Genomic DNA, 22,957 nt, shown 5'->3' on the forward strand with positions numbered 1-22,957 from the left:
TTACATGCTCATGGGTCATGATGTGGGTCTCGTCAATGATTGGCACCCCATTCAGCACTCAACTGAACACACTTTTCTTTGAGCATAATATTGCACTACTGAGTGCTTAGTTTTTTGTTTTTTTCCAAAGAGGAGAGAGAAAGCACGTGCACTCGCGTGCATGGTTATCAGATTGCATAAATGAAGTATGACATAAAGCGAAATATTTCCAATTTTTGCAAGTATAAATCTCTGATTGGAGGTTGCATCTATTATCTGGCAATGCCACAGAACCGGGCATGCTTTCAACTCATTATCGTATCAGCAAAATCCAATATTGGCCAACCTCTAATTTGTATTTATTTATATAATGGTACATAAACCAATTTTAATGTGATATACTGTATATGTGGAAAACATGTCTTAAGTATTTTAAACTTGCATATATCCTACACTGTTTTACTGATAAGCAATGTTAAGGCCATGTTGAAGGTGTGGCCCTGCAGAGTCTGATACTTGATTTATTTTGAGATTGTGTGGATTTGTTTTGGTATGAGGATACGGTATTAATTTGATTTGTTCAGGTCTTGAAAAAAGTCTTAAATTTGATTTTAAAAACTCTGCAGCAGCCCTGCCAGAGGAAGAATACTAGGTATTTAAAGGTGCTGTTAGCTATTTTTTTATGTAATGGTATGCAGAAAAAGTTCCTACTTCCTAAAAGATATTAATCAATTAAGTGCCGCTTTACTGTTCGGTGTCAGTCTGAACAGTATTTGTATCTTTGATGTGCAGGATTTTTGAAAGAGGCGGCGTGGCCAATTCAGCGGATAATCTCTTGGAAGTAGTATGGCTAAAATAACTTTTAGCACCTTTAAGACACACAACGTGATTTTTTGTTTTTGTTTCACTGGCTGATTCGACTGTGTTTGTACACCTATCAATGTGGGTACAACATAACGCAAACGTTTTGGTAACTGAATGCCTTTGTAGAAATTAGCTTGTGCACAGGCGTATTTCTTACCCATTAAAGGTGCTGAAAGCGATTTTAACCGTTATGGAACTTCCACATGATTGAGCTGTTGAATTAGACACGCCCCCTTTTTCCAAAACACCACCCTCCAAAGATAGTGTTGAGACTGACACCGAACAGTAGAGTAGCACTGCGTCTTCTCACGGTTGCCAAACACAACAATAGTGAAATAGCGCCCATTCATGGCATCCACCACCTGTTTCTCCCCCAGCAGCATTTGCACATATAAATGCATTTTGCGGGAGGTGGTGAGCAATAGCAAAAGCACCCCACCTCCCCAACCCCTGGATGACTGGAAAGGGCCCCACAGATCGGTGAGCCCCAGGGCTCCACGAAACCTTAATACGGCCCTGATCTCAGGACACTTATTTCAGAGATTTTCAGTGATTTCTTTCAGGGAGAAGGAACATTTTCTTCACACCATTCCATCTCTTACAGTCGCTTACAGTACCTTTAAAGCATCCCATATGAGTGGGGTTACGGAGATAAAGTGGTTGTGTAATTTTAACAAGGTGGCCACTAAAAGAGGGGATACAAAAGAGGGGAATACAAAACCTTTTCTAGGCCTTTCCCCCTTCTTTTTTCCACATTTGTTTTTCTGATATATGAAAGGAGTCTCATGTGAGTAAATCAGTCTACAAATATTTTTCAAGTCCAATTAATTTATTTAGATGTAAAACTTTTTAAAGCACATTTGTCACAAACCCGGCCCCTCCACAGCTTCTGTAATTAAGAATAACCAAAGATGGCTTTGTCTGATTTATTAAAATGTTTTTCTTAATATCAAATGTTATGAATCAGATAAAAACACATTTGTTTTTGAGTAATGGCAAAAACCTAATTTATTATAAATTATTATAAATGCAAGACATTAAATGTGGAGAAATATAATTTTATTGATGTACTTTAAAAATAGTACATCTTTAATAAACTCCGTGGTTCACTTTAATCTAATTTCTATGTGTTTTTGACTGACATTATCTGCCTCAGTGGTAACATGTCTTCCACCCATTCATTAGGTGACTCCATCATTCTCTTCCATAAAGCCACCTCCTCTGCAGTAGAGTCCATCCAGTCCACTTGTTCTCCATAACTCCTGCCTGTACAAGGAAATTTTTGAATATCATTTGTTGAGCATATGCATTAATTAGAAAAAATCTAAAGATATTAGTCATAAAAATTTTATAAAATCATCATGCTTGGTTTTTAAGTGGTGGTCATCAAATGTGAAACTCGTTTTAAATGGAATCAGTGTAAATTATAATGTCAGATAACTGCATAAAAACACAAGACTGCACCTGTGCCCATGCTGAGTCTTAGGCCTCCGAGCGGGTGATTAGCTAGAAGGTCGCGGTCCCAAACTGTAAGCTCCACACAGGCCTCTTTCAGGTCCACTGTCCTAAAGCCATCATACACCATGGTGTGATTAAATATGGGGTTAGTTGTCCTCTTCAGGACCCGAGTTTTCTGACGACTCTTTTTGCTGGTGTCAGGAAGTACAAAGCTGTGCAAGCATTCAAACAAACAATTATTTAGTAAGACCTGAAAAAATGTATAACAATTAAAAAACACAATAACAATTCAATCATGACTATTTAAATGCATAAATAAGAAGCAAGCAATCAGACATTTTTTTTAACTATACTTTAGCATGGGCACGTGTACTCAGAAGTGACAGCCATGAGCGCATATGTGTGACTTGACTTTGTCCGGGGCAGAAACAGCACTCAACATTCTAGAGAAGTGTATATACACACCAGGTGAGTTCTTCCTTTCAATCAGCAAGACGGAGCGCAGCTCAATGGAACAGAACGCATGGTCTACATCTACAAAACTATTTACAACTTAACAATGCGTATTAAAAACATGATGGTTCTGGCATCCCCGGGCAAGCCAACCGTGAACTGCAAATACACGGTTCATCCATCCAAGCTTCAAAAAGAGTTCCGCTAGCAAAGATATTGTATACAGAGCCCCTAACCTAACCCTTTCCCTAACCCTAACCGTGTCTGGAAGTGTTGCCCCCTTTTGGAGTTGGCACAGCCCCATTCTGGAGTAACCCCGCCCCCTTCTGGAGTTACTCTTTTGGAGTTTCCGCCCGTTTGGAGATCTCTGGGCTACAGCAATAGCCCCAATCCACCCCCCCACCCCCCCCCCCCCACTCCCGAAGCAGGAAGCGTATGGCAAGTTACTCAAGTAATCATTTCGGCATTCGAGTAGACAAAATTACCATCCCAACTATCTTTTTTTTTTATTACCATTTTACATATGGGTCGATAGATGGACTTCTGATGAGAGGGAGATTCTTGCAGTTTTTGACCCAGATATGCACTTCACCTGAACCTGGAACATTCTTAGCTGGGATAAAGAATCAGTCACAAATTAATTGATCCTTCCTTTGACATTTGACTCCATCTGTGACATTACATAGTATATTCAGATGTATACCAGTATACCAGCACTGCGAGTGCAAATTGTTATCTAAGGGTGTGTTCACACTTGGCAGGTTTGGTTCCATTAAAACGAACTCTGGTGCGATTGCTCTGTTAGTGTGGTTCATTTGAACAAGTGTGAACACTGCCATCCGAACCTTGGTGTGCACCAAACAAGCGGACCGAGACCCCCTGAATAGTGGGTCTTGGTCCGCTTCCAAACGAACTCTGGTGCGGTTCGATTGATATATGAACGCAGCATGGACCAAAGACGTCTAAACGGACCAATAACAGTAAGTCATTTGCCTTTAATACTGACCTCAAGCATACCTGGTTCTTCTCATCATAGGAGCTATGTTGCCCATTACAGTTCGGTACAGGCATCGGAACCGCCATCAGCCGTCCTTGCAGCATATCTTCGTTTGTGTGTGCAACGGAGGAATTCCTGGTGCTGTTTTGACTCCTTTACATATTTTATTAGCTCTTCGTTTGTTCTCAGCTGGTAAAAATACCACCATATATACATAAATCCAACGAGCGCATTTAGCCCAGCAGCCAGCATTGTTTTGAATGTTCGGCAAGTTCCGTCGCAAAATATACATAATAAAAGCTGTCCAATCAGGTTGTGACTTTTTCCTGATGCCTTTTGTTTTGTTTTGTTCGGTGTTAAAAATGCCAGTGTGAACACTAAGCGAACCAGGACTAAATGTATCATTTTCTTTTTTGGTCCGGACCAAGAGAACCGAACTACTAAGTGTGAACACACCCTAATTTGTAAATTATAGTAAATTAGTAACGCAAGGAGTCTTACAGTGGGTGATCTGAGGCAGGAAGCGTATGGCAAGTTTCATATGTGCTCTGAAGTCAGAGGGCTGAAGGCTATTTGTGGTCTGATAGGAGAGATTCTGGAACGAAAACAAAACAACTATTATATTATATTATATACGTAATATTCAGTGTTGGGTAAATTACTTAAAAATAGTAATCCACTACAAATGACTAATTATTTCTCTAAAAATTGTAATCAGATTACTTCATGAATTACTTTATTGAAAAAGTAATCACATTACTAATTACTTTACATTTAGTTTACTTTCTAAAACACTTTTCTGCTCAACAGATTCAAAATAATGTCTATATTTCTTTCTTGTTTGTTGATACACACAAGTCATATACTCAGCACCTCACATTTCTCCTTCACAATGACTCATTACAGGGCCATAATTCATGCATTCTACATAAATAATACATTAGAAATAAGCATAACCCTATAATGTACTTAAAAGTAACTATATTGAAAGTCAGAACTGTAATCTGATTACAAGAATTTAAAATGTAATGCATTACAATACTTTTTTGACTAAAAGTTATTAGATTACAGTAACTAATTACTTTTTAATTGGATTACACCCAACACTGATAATATTAATTTAAATTATATTATATTTTTATATTATATTATATTATATTAGCACTTCAATCAATGATAAGAGTGTCACATAATAGCAATTCTAGGAATAAAAATTCATACCCTTGGTTTCAGGGGCAAAAACTTCCTCTCAGTGTCGTTAAAATCCCATGAAGAAAGATCAAGCTCTATCTCACCCAAGAAACCGTTACGGCCAAATGTGTCATTGTGCCACACTGAAAGGTTGAGAATCTGGGATTTTAGGTACTCCATTCGGACTCTGTACTGTATAAATAAAATAATAAAAATAAATGAAGATTATTAGGCATGATAGGTGTTTCAAATACTTAACACATACTATTCCATTCTGATTTTCTTACCCTAAGAATCTCATTGTATGTAGGATTCAGCGTTCTCTTTTTCACAGCAGTTTTTCTTTTTCCCAGATTGACAGAGTCAGGTATGAGGTAACTTTTAACATACCTACAAAAAAAGCACAAGTTCTCTATTAGGCAAACATTCTCTTGAGAGGGAAAAGAGACAGGTACTGATATTCAGTATTCTTACGGGTCAGATCGATTCCTCTTTGTGTCCACTGCTGCCAGATTTTGGCACTGAATGACAAAGATGTGGAACTCCTGCAATCTTTGCACATAGTTCAGTGAAAATTGGATGTTCCCTTGAACTTCAAGACTGCTGTAATCACTGCTGTAAACACTTGCAACACTGCTGCTAACCTAAAGGTAACAAACAGCGTTACATATTCAGAATACAAAATAATGTAACTGTATTCAGCCCCCATTACGTTTTCAAGCACCTGTATTTAGAATACAGTTAGCCCACTTTATACAATTTTGTTAGAATACTTTTATAATACTTCTCTCATAATGACCACAAAATAAGACAGACAGAAAAAAATCTTGTCAGTCAAGTGAGAAACTTGATTGTTTTTCTAAAGTTTTTCTGAACAGACCAGATGCACACTGCAAACCTGAAAATTGCTACCTTCGGAGGCTGTATACTGTATGCTTTTCAAACTGTTCTGAGACCAGTTACCTTGAGTTCCATTCATTCAAAAACGCAGTCAGTTAAGCCATTAACTGATTAGGCAGCAAGTCATCTGCCTACATTTTCGGATACCACCATTTCCTCTCACTCTATCTTCCTCAGAGCAGCTGCAGCAGGGTTTCAAGACAAATTGGGCTTATTTGAAAACACAGTCGCAGGTTAAAATGATAGCAACTTGGGTGATGGTTTTTGGGATACTCTGAAAATGGCCACTATCACCAAGAGGTTTGATGGTTAACACTAGATAATGAAAATACAGTGTTTAAGTCATGCATAATTATTCCATGATTGAATATCTGGCAACCGCACCGGAATGTTGTTGTCTTAATCAGAGCGCTGTCAGCTGTGCACCAGAATCAATACAGTCACATTTTTACACAAATATTCCTTTTGAGCGCATGATACATTGTTTCCCATGATTGTAACTGCTGTGTAAATACATTTAACATATCATACGAAGTGATTCACAAAAAAAAAAGAAAAAAAAAAAGAATCTAAAATTGACAATTAAAACGAAAGGAGTTAAAGAATAAAAAGCATTAAAAAATAAACATTTCAGCAGTAAAAAAGTAGAAAATACACAGAATAACTCTGCCTAAATAAATCAAATAATGGGGTAAGAAGATTAAAATACAAAAAATAGTAAAAAAAACATTAAAAATGCAATTCTGAACATTCACAAACAACCATGCTTGGTAGCTACAATGTCATAGCTCGGGGCTTTTGGGTTTTGGAGGTAAAGCAGCATTTTTCTTGTTGGAAAGTGCTAAATTCATGAAATTTGCTGACAAATAGCTAGCTGGCTGTTTAGACTCACTTAGATGCTAATAGTGGAGATGTAGTGGTTCAGATAAGAAAATAATGACATATCACAAATAATTCTTCCAGTTGTGCCTTGCCTTTATAAATATGTATTCTAAAAGTATTCTTGTATTCTAAATATGTTACTTTTTCATGTGATGTATCGGAATATATAACTGAATACATTTAAGAGGGAGAATTTAGTATTAAGCTCAGAATACTTTCTGTAAGTACCCAACCCTGTCAGCCAACGAGAGATGAACGGCTCTAACCGTCAACAAAAATAAAGGGAATAAGAGGCCGTTGACGTGGCATCTAAAAAACTTGCCGCTCCTGTGCGAAACGTTGAAAAACAGCTAAATACAGCGCAATGGTTGAAGACGTCTGTTTAACGCATGTCTAACAGTGCAGACAGACATAAAATCGCATTTGGTGTGAACGGCCCCTAACTCTTTAATTCTAGAGTTTCATTATGGAAATACTATATTATCATTCCCAGTACAGCAATGTGCGAAATCAAAATTAACCTAATTTAATTTCTTACGTAATAGAGGTTCCAGGTCCTTTTGTGCATGATTCATCAATGCTTGTTATCCAAAGACAAAAAAGTTTGTCTTCATAATCTTTCATCAAAATGTAATAAACTGCTGAAAAGACATTCCTTTTCGACTAACATCACCAATCCCACTTATTTTTGAATCCCTTCCCTCCAAAGCTTGGTTTCATTCTGGTATGTAACGCCCACATTTCACAATCCAATCATTTCTCAATTAGTTGTAATCCCCACTCTAAATCCCATCCTAAATTTTTTCTCATATTCTGTTTTGCTCTGAAAAATACGCCAGATTACGTAAGTAAAATGGGTTAAGAATGCTGTTTCATGTTGACTTCTGCTTAAAATCTGACATAACAGATATACAGTAAATCATATTTGAGGTAAGTGGGATAACTGACACATTACATCAGCACATGAGTCATGAAAATAGTATACAGCATACTGTAATATATATTATATGAACATACAGATGAGAGTGAGGCAGAACCAGAGTAGCTGCTGAGGTTGGAGAATTGTATGTTATTTCTCTGTTGCACGCTGCTGCGAAAACTGCTCTCTGAGTCACTCTCTCCTCCATCACTCTGAAAAGACAGGACAGCATCAACAGCAGCATGTGTTATGTGCACCACATTTTTGTGACCTGGCTTTTTCATCCTGATGGAAAATTATAGATGAACAAACCTCTTTCTGTAGAAATGAGGGCACTGATTTGCTGAGTTGCTTCAGGTGTTCCGGGTCTGCTGTGGCAAAGGAGGTCTGGACAAGTGTGCTAGAGCCTTAGAGACAAGAGGGCTATAGTGAGATTCAGTAAACACACAAATCTTTCTCCATCATGAAAAAAGGGTAAATGCAACTATGATGAGCATATTATAAACAAATTATAAATAAAAGCCTTTATAATATCAAATTATATTATACTGTATTTAAAACTGAAAATATCTACATTCATATCTCAGACATTCTGCAATTACATTTTGCAACAAAAATAAATAAAGAAGAAGAAGAAACAAACAAACTTGCCAACATAATTGCCCTGCAAGGAGTCATCAGTTGGTTTGATTTTTTGGTCTTGCCCTCGAGGAAAAGATCACAATGACACAATGACAAAACATCATAAAAGTGGAAAGCTGTCACCTGAACTCTCCATTTAAAACCACACAATGAGCTATTTTAGTCTGGAGAAAGCATTCTGATACTACATGATAAGGTGTACTATGAAAGAATGAGCTAAATATAGATTTGTCAGTACTTTTAGCAGAAAAAAATATGTACTGTCTGAGCAAACATATAATCTGAAGTTAAAATTCTGTTGTAAAACAATTTAACACTGAAAAAGTTTCAAATCTTTGCCATGTTAAACAGAGTGATGCTCACTAGGAAGACTGCTGATATCTTCCATGCTCTTATGGTACACAGGTCTAGATGCAGCCCGTCTCAAAGCTCTCTGAACAGGATTGTCATTATCACCTGTGAGATTTAAAAGTTAGTGTTAGTTTGATCAAAACTAACAATCACAATAAATAGTTTTTTTAAAACTTTGAAACTACTAGTAGCTAGCTGTTCCATAAAGGTATAAAGAGTTAATACATGAAGCTAGAAGAATGTTGCTGGTCTTGTTTTCCCTTTTCCCATGATATTTTGTAATGTGAGTACTAAGATCTATTTGATCTAACACACTCGAAAGGTAGGCTGAAAGAAATTCCTGTGCAAGATTTATTTAATCACACATGCCTAATTTGTCAACAGATTAAATGTAGAATCCTTCAGTCATTTATGTTGTGTTAGAAGATCCTGCCAGTAGGGGATAACAGAAGGGGAGAGCAGCTCAAACCTATGGCAGGATGGGACCTAAACTGGTGGTGATGGGGTAGTGGGGGGGGGGTGAAAACAATGGCGAAATAATGAGAGATGAAAGACAGCTGTGCAGAGCTTTTAAAGCAGATGCTGGATGGTGATTGGATGAGATGTCTGAATTGAATGAATCCATAAAGATTCCGAGTCTTCCTGACAGAACTAGTGCTTACGCTTATATTTCTTTAATATTTTGCCAGAGAAAATACAGTGACCCCAAAAATGTAAGTGGACAATCAATCCACAAAAGTAATTGCAAAAATGGCTAAGAAAATTTAAGTTAGTTCTGGGCCACTGTTTGAGCGTTATGAACTTTGCATAGAAACAAATAATTTCTGAGTTTGAGAAAATGAACAGCTCAAAATCTTCAGAAAGTTCATCTTGTAATTTCAGTAATTCTGACATGACATGAATGCAGCAAATGTATAAACTCCCACATGATGTTTTGTGTTTTTGAGAAAGTTCTGTCAGGTAGGCAGACTAAAATTACATTTTGATAAGAGAAAGAGGAAAAATTCTGAACTCACGGTTCGAATTCCCCTTTGTGCCAGACAAGGTGTCTGCTGCACTGCTCTCTGAGTCTTCACGACTGGCATCTCCATCGATTTGTGTGGAAGAGTGGAGTCCCAGGCTCCCTTTCCTGGTTTGAAGATCAGGTGAACCCTGTACTGGAGTACTGGTTCTCACAAGGGAACATTTACAACTGCGACTTGTCTCTGGAGATGTTGTAAATGAAGTGCAAATTAAGTCCTCAACCTGCTCTCTTACTGGAGGTGGAGTGTAGATGCTTCTGTCCTCTGTGATTCCAAGGTAATGCTGGTAATCACGTGGAATAAAGGATCTGGCAAGAGGTTGGGAGTCAGAATCCTCAGAAGTACGAGATGGTCTTTGAGTGATTTTTCTCTGTCTCGAGAGATTTCTGGGGATGTTTGTGGCGGTGTAAAGCTAGCATCCTGAGTTTTCCTTAACTGTGTTAGGCTACTTTCTGTTGGCCTCTTGACCTGGTGCAGATTGGAACCCTTCTTGGACTGAAGATGTATGCCCTGGCTTTGCTCCTCAACCACAGAGTTCACAGAAAACATGCTGGAGGCCCGTCGCATGGAATTGGCTTTTCCATTAAGACTGCCTTTGCTGCTTCTTCTGCTCTGCAGAGGTCGTGACTGTTGACCTATGGCAGGTTTAAGAGGCATTGTTTTTTTTGAAGATGTCTGAGAGCCATTCTGTGGCTGGGGGGAATAAGACACTCCATGCAAGATTGCTTCACCTGAGACCACATGCAAATGATCAGTTTTTGAGCCAGATTCCTGTCTTGTAGTAATCTTTTTCTTTGAAGGAGACTGGACCGCACTCTCTATCTTGGCTGGTGATGACAACAAGGATGTTTTGGTACTTTGGCTCTGATTTGCATAGGCTTTGGCTCTCTCTGATTGGATATTGTAAACATTTTGACTTGTATGTGATGTCGCATCTATGCAGGATTGTAAGCATGTCTCTTTGGATATATCAGTTGTTTTGCTATGTGGGCTTAAGGATCTCTGAATTCCACTTTCAATGATGGGTGAACTTTGTCCAGGCTGCTTTGTAGGTGATGCGCCCCAGAAGTCTTGCAGGTTCTTAAACTGAGAAAAGCTCATACCATCAGTCACATTGGGCTTATCCTTTCTTAGTGTGAAATTAGGGGACATTCTGCCTCTGTCAGAAGTATTGTCCTCAAGATCCTCCTCAAACTCGGTACCTATTGATCTGAGATCAAACTCAGACTTTGTAAATCTTTTATTTAACCTAGCAGCAGAGGATTTATTTTGAACTGCAGCTGATTTGATATATGTTCTCGGTTCCAACGTTTCTCTCTCCCAGAAGGACTTGAGTTGTTTGATCCGCTCTGCCATGTTCTCTTGTTGCTGGGAATTCTGCTTAACAAGAGACACTGGATTTAGTCCTGGTGCAGCTCTAGATTTAACCTCTAATTCCTTTGGTGAGATGGGATCTCCATCACTGCTGCTTATGCTAATGGTGCCTCCCATGCTTTCACTGTTTTGACCACCTAACAAGGATCCACTATCAAGCGAAGATGATTTTAACCGCGGAAGAGAGCGAACTTCTTTGACAGAGGGAGCACTTGCAAGAATTTGGACTTTCTTCTGATTGTTCAGTGGTGGATTTACATCATTTGAATTATCTGTAGCAATTGGTGCTTGGGACTTGTGGTTTGTGTTAGTACTCCCTACATACTCAAGGTCTAAAATGTCCTCAGTGTTTATTGACTCCTTTTTATTCTGTTCTGGAGATTTTGCTATCAAGCTCTGTTCAGCTTTCTTTTGGTCCTCAACACCTTCAGTCGGCTTTCCGCTCACATCACTAGGGATTATGGGTTCATTCTTAGCTGGTACATTAGATCTGCTTATTAAAATCTTCGGACCAATATTTTCTTTCTCCCAGAATGATTTCAAATTACTAAGTTTTGCGGGCTGGTTCTCTTCAACACCTGTTCTCTCTTTTGGTTGATGTTGAGTGAGTTTGATGTCAGTGTTTTCCAGGTTTACTATGATCTCTTCCTTCCTCTTGATAAAAGCCTCAGTTTTTTTCTTATTTTGAGTAACTTTCCCATCTACAAAAATATTGGCTTCTGGATGTTTTGTGACATTGTTTGGAATTAATGAGTCAATAGAAGGCTTCTTGATGAGAGATTCTTTATGAAAGGTGGATTCAGATCTTCTCCGTTCTTTTGGAGCATTCTTGAAATGCTCATCAACACCCTGTTCCATTCCATAGCCTTTCTGTTCTAGAAATATTGCATCCACTTCTGGTGATTTCTCTTTACTTTGGCGTGGTATGATCATGTACACATTATCCTTTGTTTTGGCCCTTAGATTAACTTCATCTTCAAAGTCTATGTCATCGATCTTTGTATCCTCCTCCATGTCCTGATCATTAGTCTCTAAATCAAGCAGATCACTGCTGTCTGTACTCCTGCTAAACCACTCAAGGACTTTGGTGATGGAATCTCCTTGTTCATCATTAGACTTGGGAATATGAGAATCTGTCATGACAGCCAGCTTGGCATCTTCTTGCTTAGTATTATTGCTTTTTATATTGAACACAGGGGAGCTGCTGTCAGTCTCACAATCAGTAGAAACATCTGCCTTGTTGGATATACCTGCTGTGTTGAGGGCGCTGGGAAATTTCTCATCTGTAAGACAAACAGTATACTACTGAATGACCAACGCAAAATCTAGAAAAGCTGAATTGTACCCAAATATCAAGCCTGATCTCATGAAAATTACTTGACTGTGGCAACATATTTTCTTTATGATACTGTGGCATATCCAAGGGGAAATTTCTTCTAAGTGGCACAAAAAAAAGAGTAAAAATTTTTCACAAACAGATGAGGATTTTTAGGGTTATTGCTCTATCGAATTTTAAATCAACAAAACCTACCTCACTACCTTAAACCTTAAACTTAATGTAAATCGATAGTGTCATGAAAAGCAAATGTCAGATAAAAATGCATTATGTTGTGGTGCTTCTGCGACACTTCCAGCTCTCGTCAACTCACATGCTCTTCAGGACTCATAACCCGGTCCTTTGAGCTACCGCACAAATGTAGTTGGTCATACAATGCAATTGTTAAAATGTATAGGCCTAACAAGTAGGGATGTCAAAAAAATGTTTTTTTAAATACACTATATATATATATATATATATATATAGATTATTGATCGGCACATTATTTAAAATATATATTTTTGAGGAATCAATATATTAAAATTAGCCGTCATTTAAATTAGAAGCCTAATTTGTGTGCTTACCAATTCACTCGGTTGGGCTACTGTTTAACAGTCTGGCATAATAGCGTTGGGAGACCACAAGTGGGTGATATAATATTTACTGAAGCCAGCCGCGATCACACACACACACACACACACACACACACAGAGGACAAGCTGATGGGGCGCAGCAGATGGCAGTCCAAAGATACAAAGGTTTTTGTACTTCTTCAAGAATGAACAAAGTGACGTTGGTGAGTTTGCAGGTTAGTGTAAGAAACTTGTGTAAATTTGCAAACTGCACGATTAAAAATGGTGACATTTATTATGCAATTTCTCTGTATGTAACCATGAATAGACTTTCTTTCAAGCTGTCAAAGCACAAAATGACATACTTGTAACTGAAAATACATAGTGTAGGCTATATGAAAGATGCATATACACAATATATCATCCAGCAAAGGCTAGAGTAAATAATCTTTGTCCTTTTGATAATGATTTGGGTCGTATTTAATGGAAACCTATGCGAGTTACGCTCCGTGGCACTTCAGACGCTTGACACTGAGCATTGGTGGTGTGTGTGTACTTTCGTAGAAAATAATTGTTTCGAATTTTAGAACGCACCATGTCGTCCTCCAGACGCGTCCGGTGTGCGATCCCCTTTCATTTACCCTGCCGCTCAAACTTTACCAAAGTTGTGTTGAGAATTTTTTTTGAAAAGATAACGATTATTGTGCAATGAGCAGCCAAATTTATATCTGAAAAAAATCCCGATATATATTGCTAATCATCGGGAAAATCTTCCAATTATCGATGCTTGAATCAATAATCGGAATAAAAATATTAAGTAAGTGTTTATGAACTGATAATCTGCCATTGTACTCGTGATTTGTGGGAAAGGGGAATACAATTATTGTTGTTTTAGCGTATCTAGAGTTTATTTCACCAGGACAATTTTGCTATACGTACAACGAGCTACGTAAAAATAATTTTGCAAAGATAAAGCTAATGAATATTAATGCAGTTCTATTAGGGTCAGGTTGAAAATATCATAACCGACACTTCAATTCATCTAAATATAAACAAAGTCATCAAAGGGATACTTCACCCAAAAATTACAATTATGTCATCATTTACTCACCCTCATGTTGTTCCAAACTTCTATGACTTTCTTCTGCAGGACACAAAAAGAGGTGTTAGGAAGTATGTCTCAGTCACCATAAGCTTTCACTGCATATTTTTTCCATACAATGAAAGTGAATGGTGACTGAGGCTTTCAGTCCCTAATGCTCTCCTTTTCTGTTGGAATGACATGAGGGCAAGTAAATGATGACACAATTTTGGGTGAACTATCCCTTAAATATAATGTTTAAAAATATCTTCAGCATTGCAGAAAAATATGAATCATACCAACAGCAGTCCTGAGATGTTCTTCTACTCTCGCCATTTCCATATTTGGAAACTGAGTCATATGAGTCTCCACTTTCTCAGACTTGTGCTGTATAGGCTGAGGGGCAGTGATCTCATCCAACAGCTTTTCAGAGTTTGTGATCAATGCAGACCTTGCATTCTCATGAGGAAGATAAACGGTTTCTCTCTTTTTGCCCTCTGATGCCACAGATGACTGAGGAAGGCAACAATCTGTTTCTCTTTTTTGTTTGAAAAATTCTTCCACTTTCTTGTCATCATCTGATCTTGTGATGGAGCTCAGACTGAGACGTGGTTGAATCTTTGGTTTCTCTTGTATGGCCTGTGGAGGGTCAAAAAGTTGCGATGAGGCTCTCACTGGTAAACGTGATTTTGGCAACTTCAAAGGTGACAGGGACTTAAGTGGCTCTTTGTTTTGTGTTTTGTTACCAGATTTCTCTGTGCTTTCCAGAATAAATCTAGTCTCTTTAGAATCCTTTTCTGGACTGCTGTTTTTGGGGACGTATTGAGTTTTAACTGGCTGTAGCAGTTGCCTCTTGAGAGCGGACTCATTGGAACTGAAGCTGGAGGTGTATTTGAGGATACCGCTTTGTGGGGGAGATCTGATTCCTGAGCATGCTGTGGTGGAAGTACACTGGGTGGACACAGAGCTGTCACTGTCTGAGACAGAGCTCTGGGGTTTGTAGATTTTGGTCCTTTTCTTTGGCACAGGCTTTTGACAAGGGGCTCTGTTGTTTATGATGTTACAGACCTCAGTATTATCTTCTATGTGACTTTCTTCCTGATGTTTTACTGCAGATGTGGGGAGATATGTTGGACATGCAATCATGAGTGAACACAAATCATTATTCATTTAATCTTCTGAGCACAAATGTACTAGGGATGGGAATCATAAGGAATTTAACGATTCTGGTTCGTTAATGATTCCAGTAACAAATCTTTTAGTACTTTTGAGGAAGAATTATTTTTAAATAAGAAATGCAATTCTTATTGCACTTACTGCCCTCTGTAGTCTGTTGCCAAATAATGATCTACAGAGCAGATATAACAAATCAGAAATCAATTGAAAACAATTCTTGTAAAAGGTGTTTGCAGACATTTTAGAGGCATAAATGCAATCCAATAATTGATACTAACAATATTTTAAATAAAAATTCTAAACAAACAAGAAATGTGATAGCATTATTTAATTTATACATATAATTTAATTCCACCTACAGTATTACAACAAAACTTGTTTATCTTTAACTACACATTGGCCTTATTCATGAAACACGAGCAGAACAAATTTTTTGTGTAAATCGTTCGTAAAGCCGTTCTGACGTAAATTCTCGGATTCATGAAAGTTTTCGTATTTTCAAAATGTTAGTTGGTATGGAATTATTAGTTGGTATTCTTTCAGGCAAACTAGAAGATAGAAGTGAAATTAAATAAGTAATGAAAAAATTAACTAATAATTAAATGAGTGAAATTAACCTTAAAAAATAACATTGAATGAATTGTGTTGCAGGAAACACTGTCAGAGTATTTTAGTACAGTGTTCAGTTGGTCGGTGGAAAATTGCATGTACAAGAACCATTAACGGAACCGAAAGTCATGACAATCATACGGTTCTGGTATTGTTTTCAAAATGGAACCAGTTCTGGACAAGAACCTGTTCTAGGTACCCAACCCTAATCATTCAACAAGAAGTCTTGCCACATCAACCTTGTGAATCAGAGTCTCTGTGGAAAGATTTCCTGAGTCCAGATCCTGATGCTCCAGTGGTAAATGGGCTGTTAGTCTCCTCAAAGTCAAGCTCCATTGGAATACTTTTGATTGGGTTGTGCCTTGGCTGTAATGAGGAAAAAAACCTAAGTTAACTTTGAAGAAATAAACTGATTATACCATATTGATTTGTTAATTTGTCATGTCATCAGGAGTGACCTGGAATTAAAGGGATAGTAAACCCAGAAATTCACTTTTATTGCTTTTTTTTTTTTTTTTTTTTTTCATACTGAAAGTGAATGGTGACTGAGGCTAACAGTTTTCAAACATTCCAGCCCAGATCCTTAACAATTACACTGTCAAGAATTGAGATTGATTTGACTGCAGGAGCACTTACATACCTTGCATGGTGATCTCATGCCAATGTTCAGTCTCTCTTGCTGGACCTCTGATGTGTCACTGTTTTCCCTGATTTTCAAACAGTAATGCAACATCAGAGACACTCCAAAACCTTCTCATTTATTATTATTATGAGTGCTTGCAATGGTAAGTGTAATGTTTAATGTGTTTGTTCATGTATTTCAAGTCTTTTATTTTGAAAGTTTATTTCCTGTTTCATGTCATGTATTCCCTGGTCATGTGATGTCCTCTTTTCCCTCCATGCTCATGTGTCTTGTTATCTTGTTATCACTTCTGTCTGTTCGTTGGTTCCTTCGTCATTGTGTTCTCCCATGTCCATGTTTTTAAGCCCTCATGTTTTCCATTGTCCTTTGTCAGGTATTGTGTTTGGTAAAGTTGTTATGTCAAGTCGAGTTTATGTCAAGTTGTTTATGTTTGTTATGGTTTGGATATCACTTATGTAAATAAACTGCACTTGGGTTCATCTTTACTTCATCGTCTTCGTCATTGCCAGTGCCAGCAACAATCGTCACAATAAGAAACAACTGATTTTTGACAACGATACATTAAAACCTTCGCAGGCACAGTTCTCATTCTAGTATCTCATTCTAAGGTATGAACACTTCTTCAAAAGTACATTGTGCAAACTTCTTTGTTGACCCTTCTTGAGTCATAAAGATCTTGAAATCATGAGGTACTCACGCCTGCAAAACAAACAAGCACAAACTGGGAGGGGTGGAGGTTGCACACAGAGTGCAAACCAAGTGGGTCTGGCGAGCGTGAACGGTTAATACTCTCCTATTGTGCTGGATATGTTGATAAACACAGGGTAAATTAATCCAGATTACAAGAGCTGCTACAGCATATGTACTCCTTAATCCTTAGAGTATCTATCTATATGTACCAAAGACCATAACAAGTGACTACATATACAGTGTAGGATTATGCTGGTTGATTAAGTATAGATTATGTGCTTTTGTATGTGAACATTTAGCGTTACTTCTCCTTTGGCTGATCTGAGGACTCTGTAGCTTGTTTAGGTGTTATGATGCCTTCACTGTTCTTTCTACTGACACTCCTGGATCTTCCACCCCACGACTTGGTTAAATACTCTACAAGAAATGATAGTGTTACTGTAGATAGAGAGTCATATGTTGTCTTATGTTATGACTTATCTTACTGTTGTTTATCTTGCAATTAAAGGGATAGTTAACCCAAAAATTATTTACTCACCCTCATGTTGTTCCAAACCAGTATGACTTTTTTTCTTTTGTGGGACATAAAAGGAGATGTTAGGCTGACAGCCTCAGTCACCATTTACTTTTATTTTATGGAAATAGAGATGCAATGAAAGTGAATGGTGACTGAGATTAGCATACTGCCTAACATCTTTATCTGTGTTTCATGGAAAAGAGAAAGTCATATTGTTCTGTAAAAAACATGAGGGTGAATAAATGACAGAATTGTCATTTTTGGGTGATCTATCCCTTTTAGGTCTCCAGCAATGCAATTTTGTAAGGTTGCTACAAGAGTTATGCATATCTCACCAACAACTGTGGGTTTTGTTTGCTTCATTGATGCTATGATAATGTCAGATCCATGAATTCTGTCCTGGTGTCTCTGTGACTTCACCTCGTAGAACCATTCTCCTGTCATATACTTGCGTCTGTCTTCCTCAGAAACCACTTTCTGCACTTGTCTAAGATTCAAATCACAGGTTAAACTTTCGGTGAAAAAATTTAAGTTCCAGACATTTGAGTTCAACATGCATCTAACCTAACATTGTCTCACCACATCAGTGCTTTGGAAAAATACCGTACATTCCATTGGCTGCAAATTTGTTAAGTCCAACAGCAATCAAGACAGCAACTATCACATGTTGGGTCATCAGGGGATCATCAATTTAAATTTTCTACTTATTCTGTTATTCAACTAGTCTTATGTTCAAATTAGTGTTGTCAGTTGATTAACATTTTAATTGCAATTAATCACAATTAATCGCAGATTTTGTGCTGAAAGTGCTGAAACTTTACACATATATACTTATTTTCAGTCAAAAAGCATTTATTTCCATCTTAGGAAAGAAAACAAAACCATATTTAACAAAATAATGCTTTTTTAACATTTTACAAACAAAGCCTTCCACAGTATAAAGACAGAAATGCACTAAAATAGCACCAATTTAAGTAACATTAAATGTTTCCAAAAGTCTAATTGGGAGATTGACTAATTTAACAAACTAGTCTCCCCCATAGATTGCATTTTTTTATTGCAATAGGAATTAAATCTCTTAAACTCTCATCCTCCACAATATTAATCTGCTGGTAGACTGTAGTATTTTCTTTGCTACAGTAATCGCGTAAGGGCGTCAGCGTCAATCGGAGCTTTAAACTCCACATGAAAAGCACTCGCAGACAAAAACATCTCATTTTGCGTTTTGGTTATAGTTAAGACTATAAATGCTTCTGTGGTAATTAAAATGCGCCCTACATAAGCTAAAAAATACTTAGATTTCTATCACAAGTCCGGCTTTGTTTTGTACATCAAATAGCGTTAAGAAGTCTTTTCTCCATCATTTTATCACTGTGCGTCAGTGTTATGACTCTGGGCGGACACATTGCACAGGTGCCATTTTCCAGCCAGTGTTTATGCTGGTTAATGTTATATAAACGGTAAAAGCGTTAATCGCGATTAAGAAAAATTAACGCGTTAAACTTTTCTAATTAATCACATGCGTTAATGCGTTTATTCTGACAGCTCTAGTACAACATGCATTAGACAGTTCTTTGAGTTCCAGCAAACAGAGCAGCCCAAATGTTGGTAACTCATTATAGCACTTTATAACTTTATATGGTCCATCCGGTTATAAAACTTGGCTGTACTAGATCCTGCTAAATCAATAGCATTTTGTATGGCCAAGGAGTCAGGAAAAACACGTCATTCACTGGTTTATACTGTACACTGGGTTCGGTACTGTGTCTATTTAATTTGTAAATACAAAATTTCTTAAATGCCTGATTCTCTGCTACTATGTTTCATGAAATGATTCTTTAAGAAAAGCATTCATAGAGGTAGAAACCATGACAGTTATACATTTTAGCTGCAGTTGAATGCTACAAATACATAAAATAATTTAATAAAAAAAAAAAAAAAAAAAAGAGCCAACTTAATCAGAACATTGTGAGCATTTTCAGTAAATCAAAATAGTTTTATTAAAATCATGTGTTTGGAAACTTCAAATCTTCATTTTGAAGGAGGGGAAACTATGCTGGTCATGTGAAACAGGCAAGACAATTATTCTACAAGGGTAGACTTAATCCTTTTATACAACTTTGAGTAGAGCCGTGTTTTAACACAGGGAAATCACCCAGACATAGCCAGATTCTACATTCTTCCTTTCATGTAGGCACACAGATTTCCAGTTTCCAATTTCGAAGCATTAAACTAGAGAACAAATACTTTGCCAGTTGCGTTAATTTGGTTGAACCATTCACTGTACGTCTACGAGTTAAAGCCCTGTTCTTTCATGTTGTTTTGTAACTTAACAAGCTTAAAATGGTTCTAAACAGTAAAAAGTAGTAACCTCCAAATGTTACCATAACGAGCTATTTCTACCTGATCTAACCCTTAAATTTTGTTTTGTTGGTGTAACTTAATGTATTCAGGTTGATTCAGTGAAGTTAAATAATGTTTTGACTTGAATAAAACCAGTTAATTTAGATGTGACCACATGAAGCACATTTGTTAGATTAACAGGTAACACTTTACAATAAGGTTCTATTTGTTAACATTTGTTAACAACATTAGTTTACATGAACTAACAATGAACAATACTTTTACAGCATTTATTTATCTTAATGTTAATTTCAACATATACTAATAAACAAAACTTTAAATAGTTAATGCACTATTAACTAACATAAACTAACAATGAACAACTGTATTTTTATTAACGAACATTAACAAAGATGAGTAAATGCCATAAACAATATATTGTTAATTGTTTGTTCACGATACCTAATGCATTAATTAATGTTAACGGAGGGAACCTTATTGTAAAGTGTTACTGATTAAAATTTTTTAGTGTATGTTTAATGCATCCCTTCAAAATGTGTTTCCGTTATATGTTTAGGTTAGAATGTACAAGGGAAAGTGTATTTTAAGTGCTGTAACTGGTCACCATTTATTTTATTTATTTTTTTACCATTTTTAATCACCTGCTAGCTTTTTACAGTTCAGTTTTTAAATGATGTAAATGAAATGCAATTTCAATGCATTTTTTAAAGTACAACTATTCCATGTAGTCTCTCAATTAATATGAAGTCAATAAACATGCTGTTTAAAATAGTTTTACATGAAATATAGCATGTCCCACTGCTGTCATGTCAACTACCCATTTACAATCAAAGAGGTAAACCCAATGGCAAAGACCCCACACAGGGCCAATGAAAGTTGACTAAATTACAAATGAAAGTTTGTTTGGTGCCTGGTGAGAATAATGGATCTTACTTGATTCGTTCCTCTTCTGATTTCTTCAGTTCAGTGTCCCTCTTTAAAACCACCATGATCATCGCCTGCTCCTCCTCGGTCAGGTGGCTCAGGTCTATCATGATGAAACAGTTGTTCCTCTTATGGTTTGGCACAGACTTATCTCAAATCACTCTAGTGTTGAGTCTCACAGAGTCTGCCTTGGAATATACTGTTTCTCCAGAATCACCTTCATTTCAGTAATAACTGCACCTGGAACGCACACACGGCTCGCTTTCAGATTAAATAGGCTTCTCAGTATAAAAATAAAATAATCAGATTATTGTGCAGACATTTATTAAATGTAGAAAAGGACATGTAACTTAATTTATATGGTGAATTGGTTGTAAATTGGAATGAAATGTGATTCTTAATAAGTGCACAACAAAGTTGAGAGAGGGCCTGTTCAGAGAACTCTTGAGATTACACAAAACATGTGACAGCACTGTCAGTTGACCATGAGAATGGGCTGCCCTTTAGATGAAGCACATTTATGAGGCATTATGAAGTTTTCCATTGAACATTAATTATTTAATGTCGATCCTTATAGGAGTCATTTCAGATTACATAATATGTTCTGTTGTTGTTTTATTAATAGTATAGGCTTATTAATTTCCTTTTGAAGTTGATTAAAAACTAGAATAGGATCCACTTGTAAAACAAACTTGTTTCCTTACATGATCATATGACCATATTTAATGTTGAAGACAGCAGTGTGTCAAGTTAGCTGTGCAAATATTTGAAAACTGCTTTAGCTAAGACACTATTTACTCAGGGTTCCACCTTGATCATAACAAGACTAAAAAAAATTCAAAAGCAAGCTAATTTTGAACATTATACATACAATGGGAGAACAAGAACGAGACGTTGACAAGATATAAATACTTTGCATTGGTGAGGTGTTTAATATGAAGTGTGTGAATAAAAGAAATATTCTCCCGTTAGAGTCTGAATGATTACACAGATGATGACTTTATAGATGTCTGGTAGAATTACACAAAACAAAACCAATCTATCAAGCACCCTTTCAGTAATGAAAATGTAAAATTCTGTTTATTTGGCAGTATTTGTATGCAGTACCCCAACCACTCCTGTTTCAGTCCAGAGAGCTTTTTTTTTGACTCAAGAACTGGAAATAAGTCCTTATTTGGAAGGTAAACAGCTTGAAATGTAATGTTCTTGAAATGAAAGAGTTTTACATTACAACTTTAAGTTGAACTTCTTTGAAGTGGGATTAAACTTCACATAAAAGTCCAAAAGTAACAATCTAAATTAGCTAAATTAGCTTACAGCCCTTCAGATCTTGAAGATTTTGTCTGTTGGCTTTATAGACATGTAATTACGATTCAGAGACAGGATCATCTGAGTTCTCGCAGAATTCCTGTGCTCTATTTTCTATTCTAAATGTATTTAATTAAAACCAACAGAGAATTAACAACTTCGTCATCAGTATTATAGTAATGTATAAACCACAGCATAAATACTTTGATACAATTTAGTGAAGAACGTCTAACAATAGTATTTGTAACCCAATAAATATCTATATCCAAATTGTTACTACTATTATTATTAAGATATAGCTTAAAAAGCCATATACGTGACACAGAATCATTTACATCGCATATAGTTTACCCTGGACCGATAACATAATAGGGACAATGAAACCTACAGGAATGACAGGCAATTATACATAGACATAACGACAGGTACCTCTACAGTATGTAAAACGTTTCGTCTTACCTGGTTTTCCTTCTAAAAGCAAAACGTCTGGTGCGCCTCACAGACGCACAGCACAGAACACATCTACAGGATACGAGCGACGCGTCTGTCAGGTTTGGACGGAATTCTGACGCAGGCACCCAGCAAGCAAGCGACGCAACAGACTCAAACGCTCTGTGTAAACAGCATGCGAGCGCGAGCATGAGCGTAATTATGGAAGCGTACTTGTTTTGTCCCGTCTGATAAGTCTCCATAGGGTGTGTGTGACAACGGCTGTCGAAAGCT

General features: G+C 37.0%; 1 protein-coding gene across 1 annotated transcript; it reads right to left on the bottom strand.

The window, feature by feature from the left end:
- Positions 1-1,662: 1,662 nt before the first annotated feature.
- On the bottom strand, positions 1,663-22,820 carry LOC127421747 (synaptotagmin-like protein 2). Its single transcript, XM_051664831.1, is given in 20 exon segments — positions 1,663-2,109; positions 2,308-2,513; positions 3,268-3,367; positions 4,253-4,346; positions 4,973-5,134; positions 5,230-5,332; positions 5,417-5,586; positions 7,742-7,855; positions 7,956-8,050; positions 8,295-8,348; positions 8,649-8,741; positions 9,653-9,917; positions 9,920-12,315; positions 14,303-15,112; positions 16,028-16,154; positions 16,429-16,495; positions 17,427-17,538; positions 17,974-18,125; positions 20,936-21,166; positions 22,694-22,820. Coding segments are annotated over 19 exon segments (5,364 nt in total). The 5' UTR covers positions 21,037-21,166; positions 22,694-22,820; the 3' UTR covers positions 1,663-1,966.
- Positions 22,821-22,957: the final 137 nt, after the last annotated feature.

The sequence above is a fragment of the Myxocyprinus asiaticus genome, chromosome 31 (assembly GCF_019703515.2).
Source record: "Myxocyprinus asiaticus isolate MX2 ecotype Aquarium Trade chromosome 31, UBuf_Myxa_2, whole genome shotgun sequence".
NCBI lineage: Eukaryota > Metazoa > Chordata > Actinopteri > Cypriniformes > Catostomidae > Myxocyprinus > Myxocyprinus asiaticus.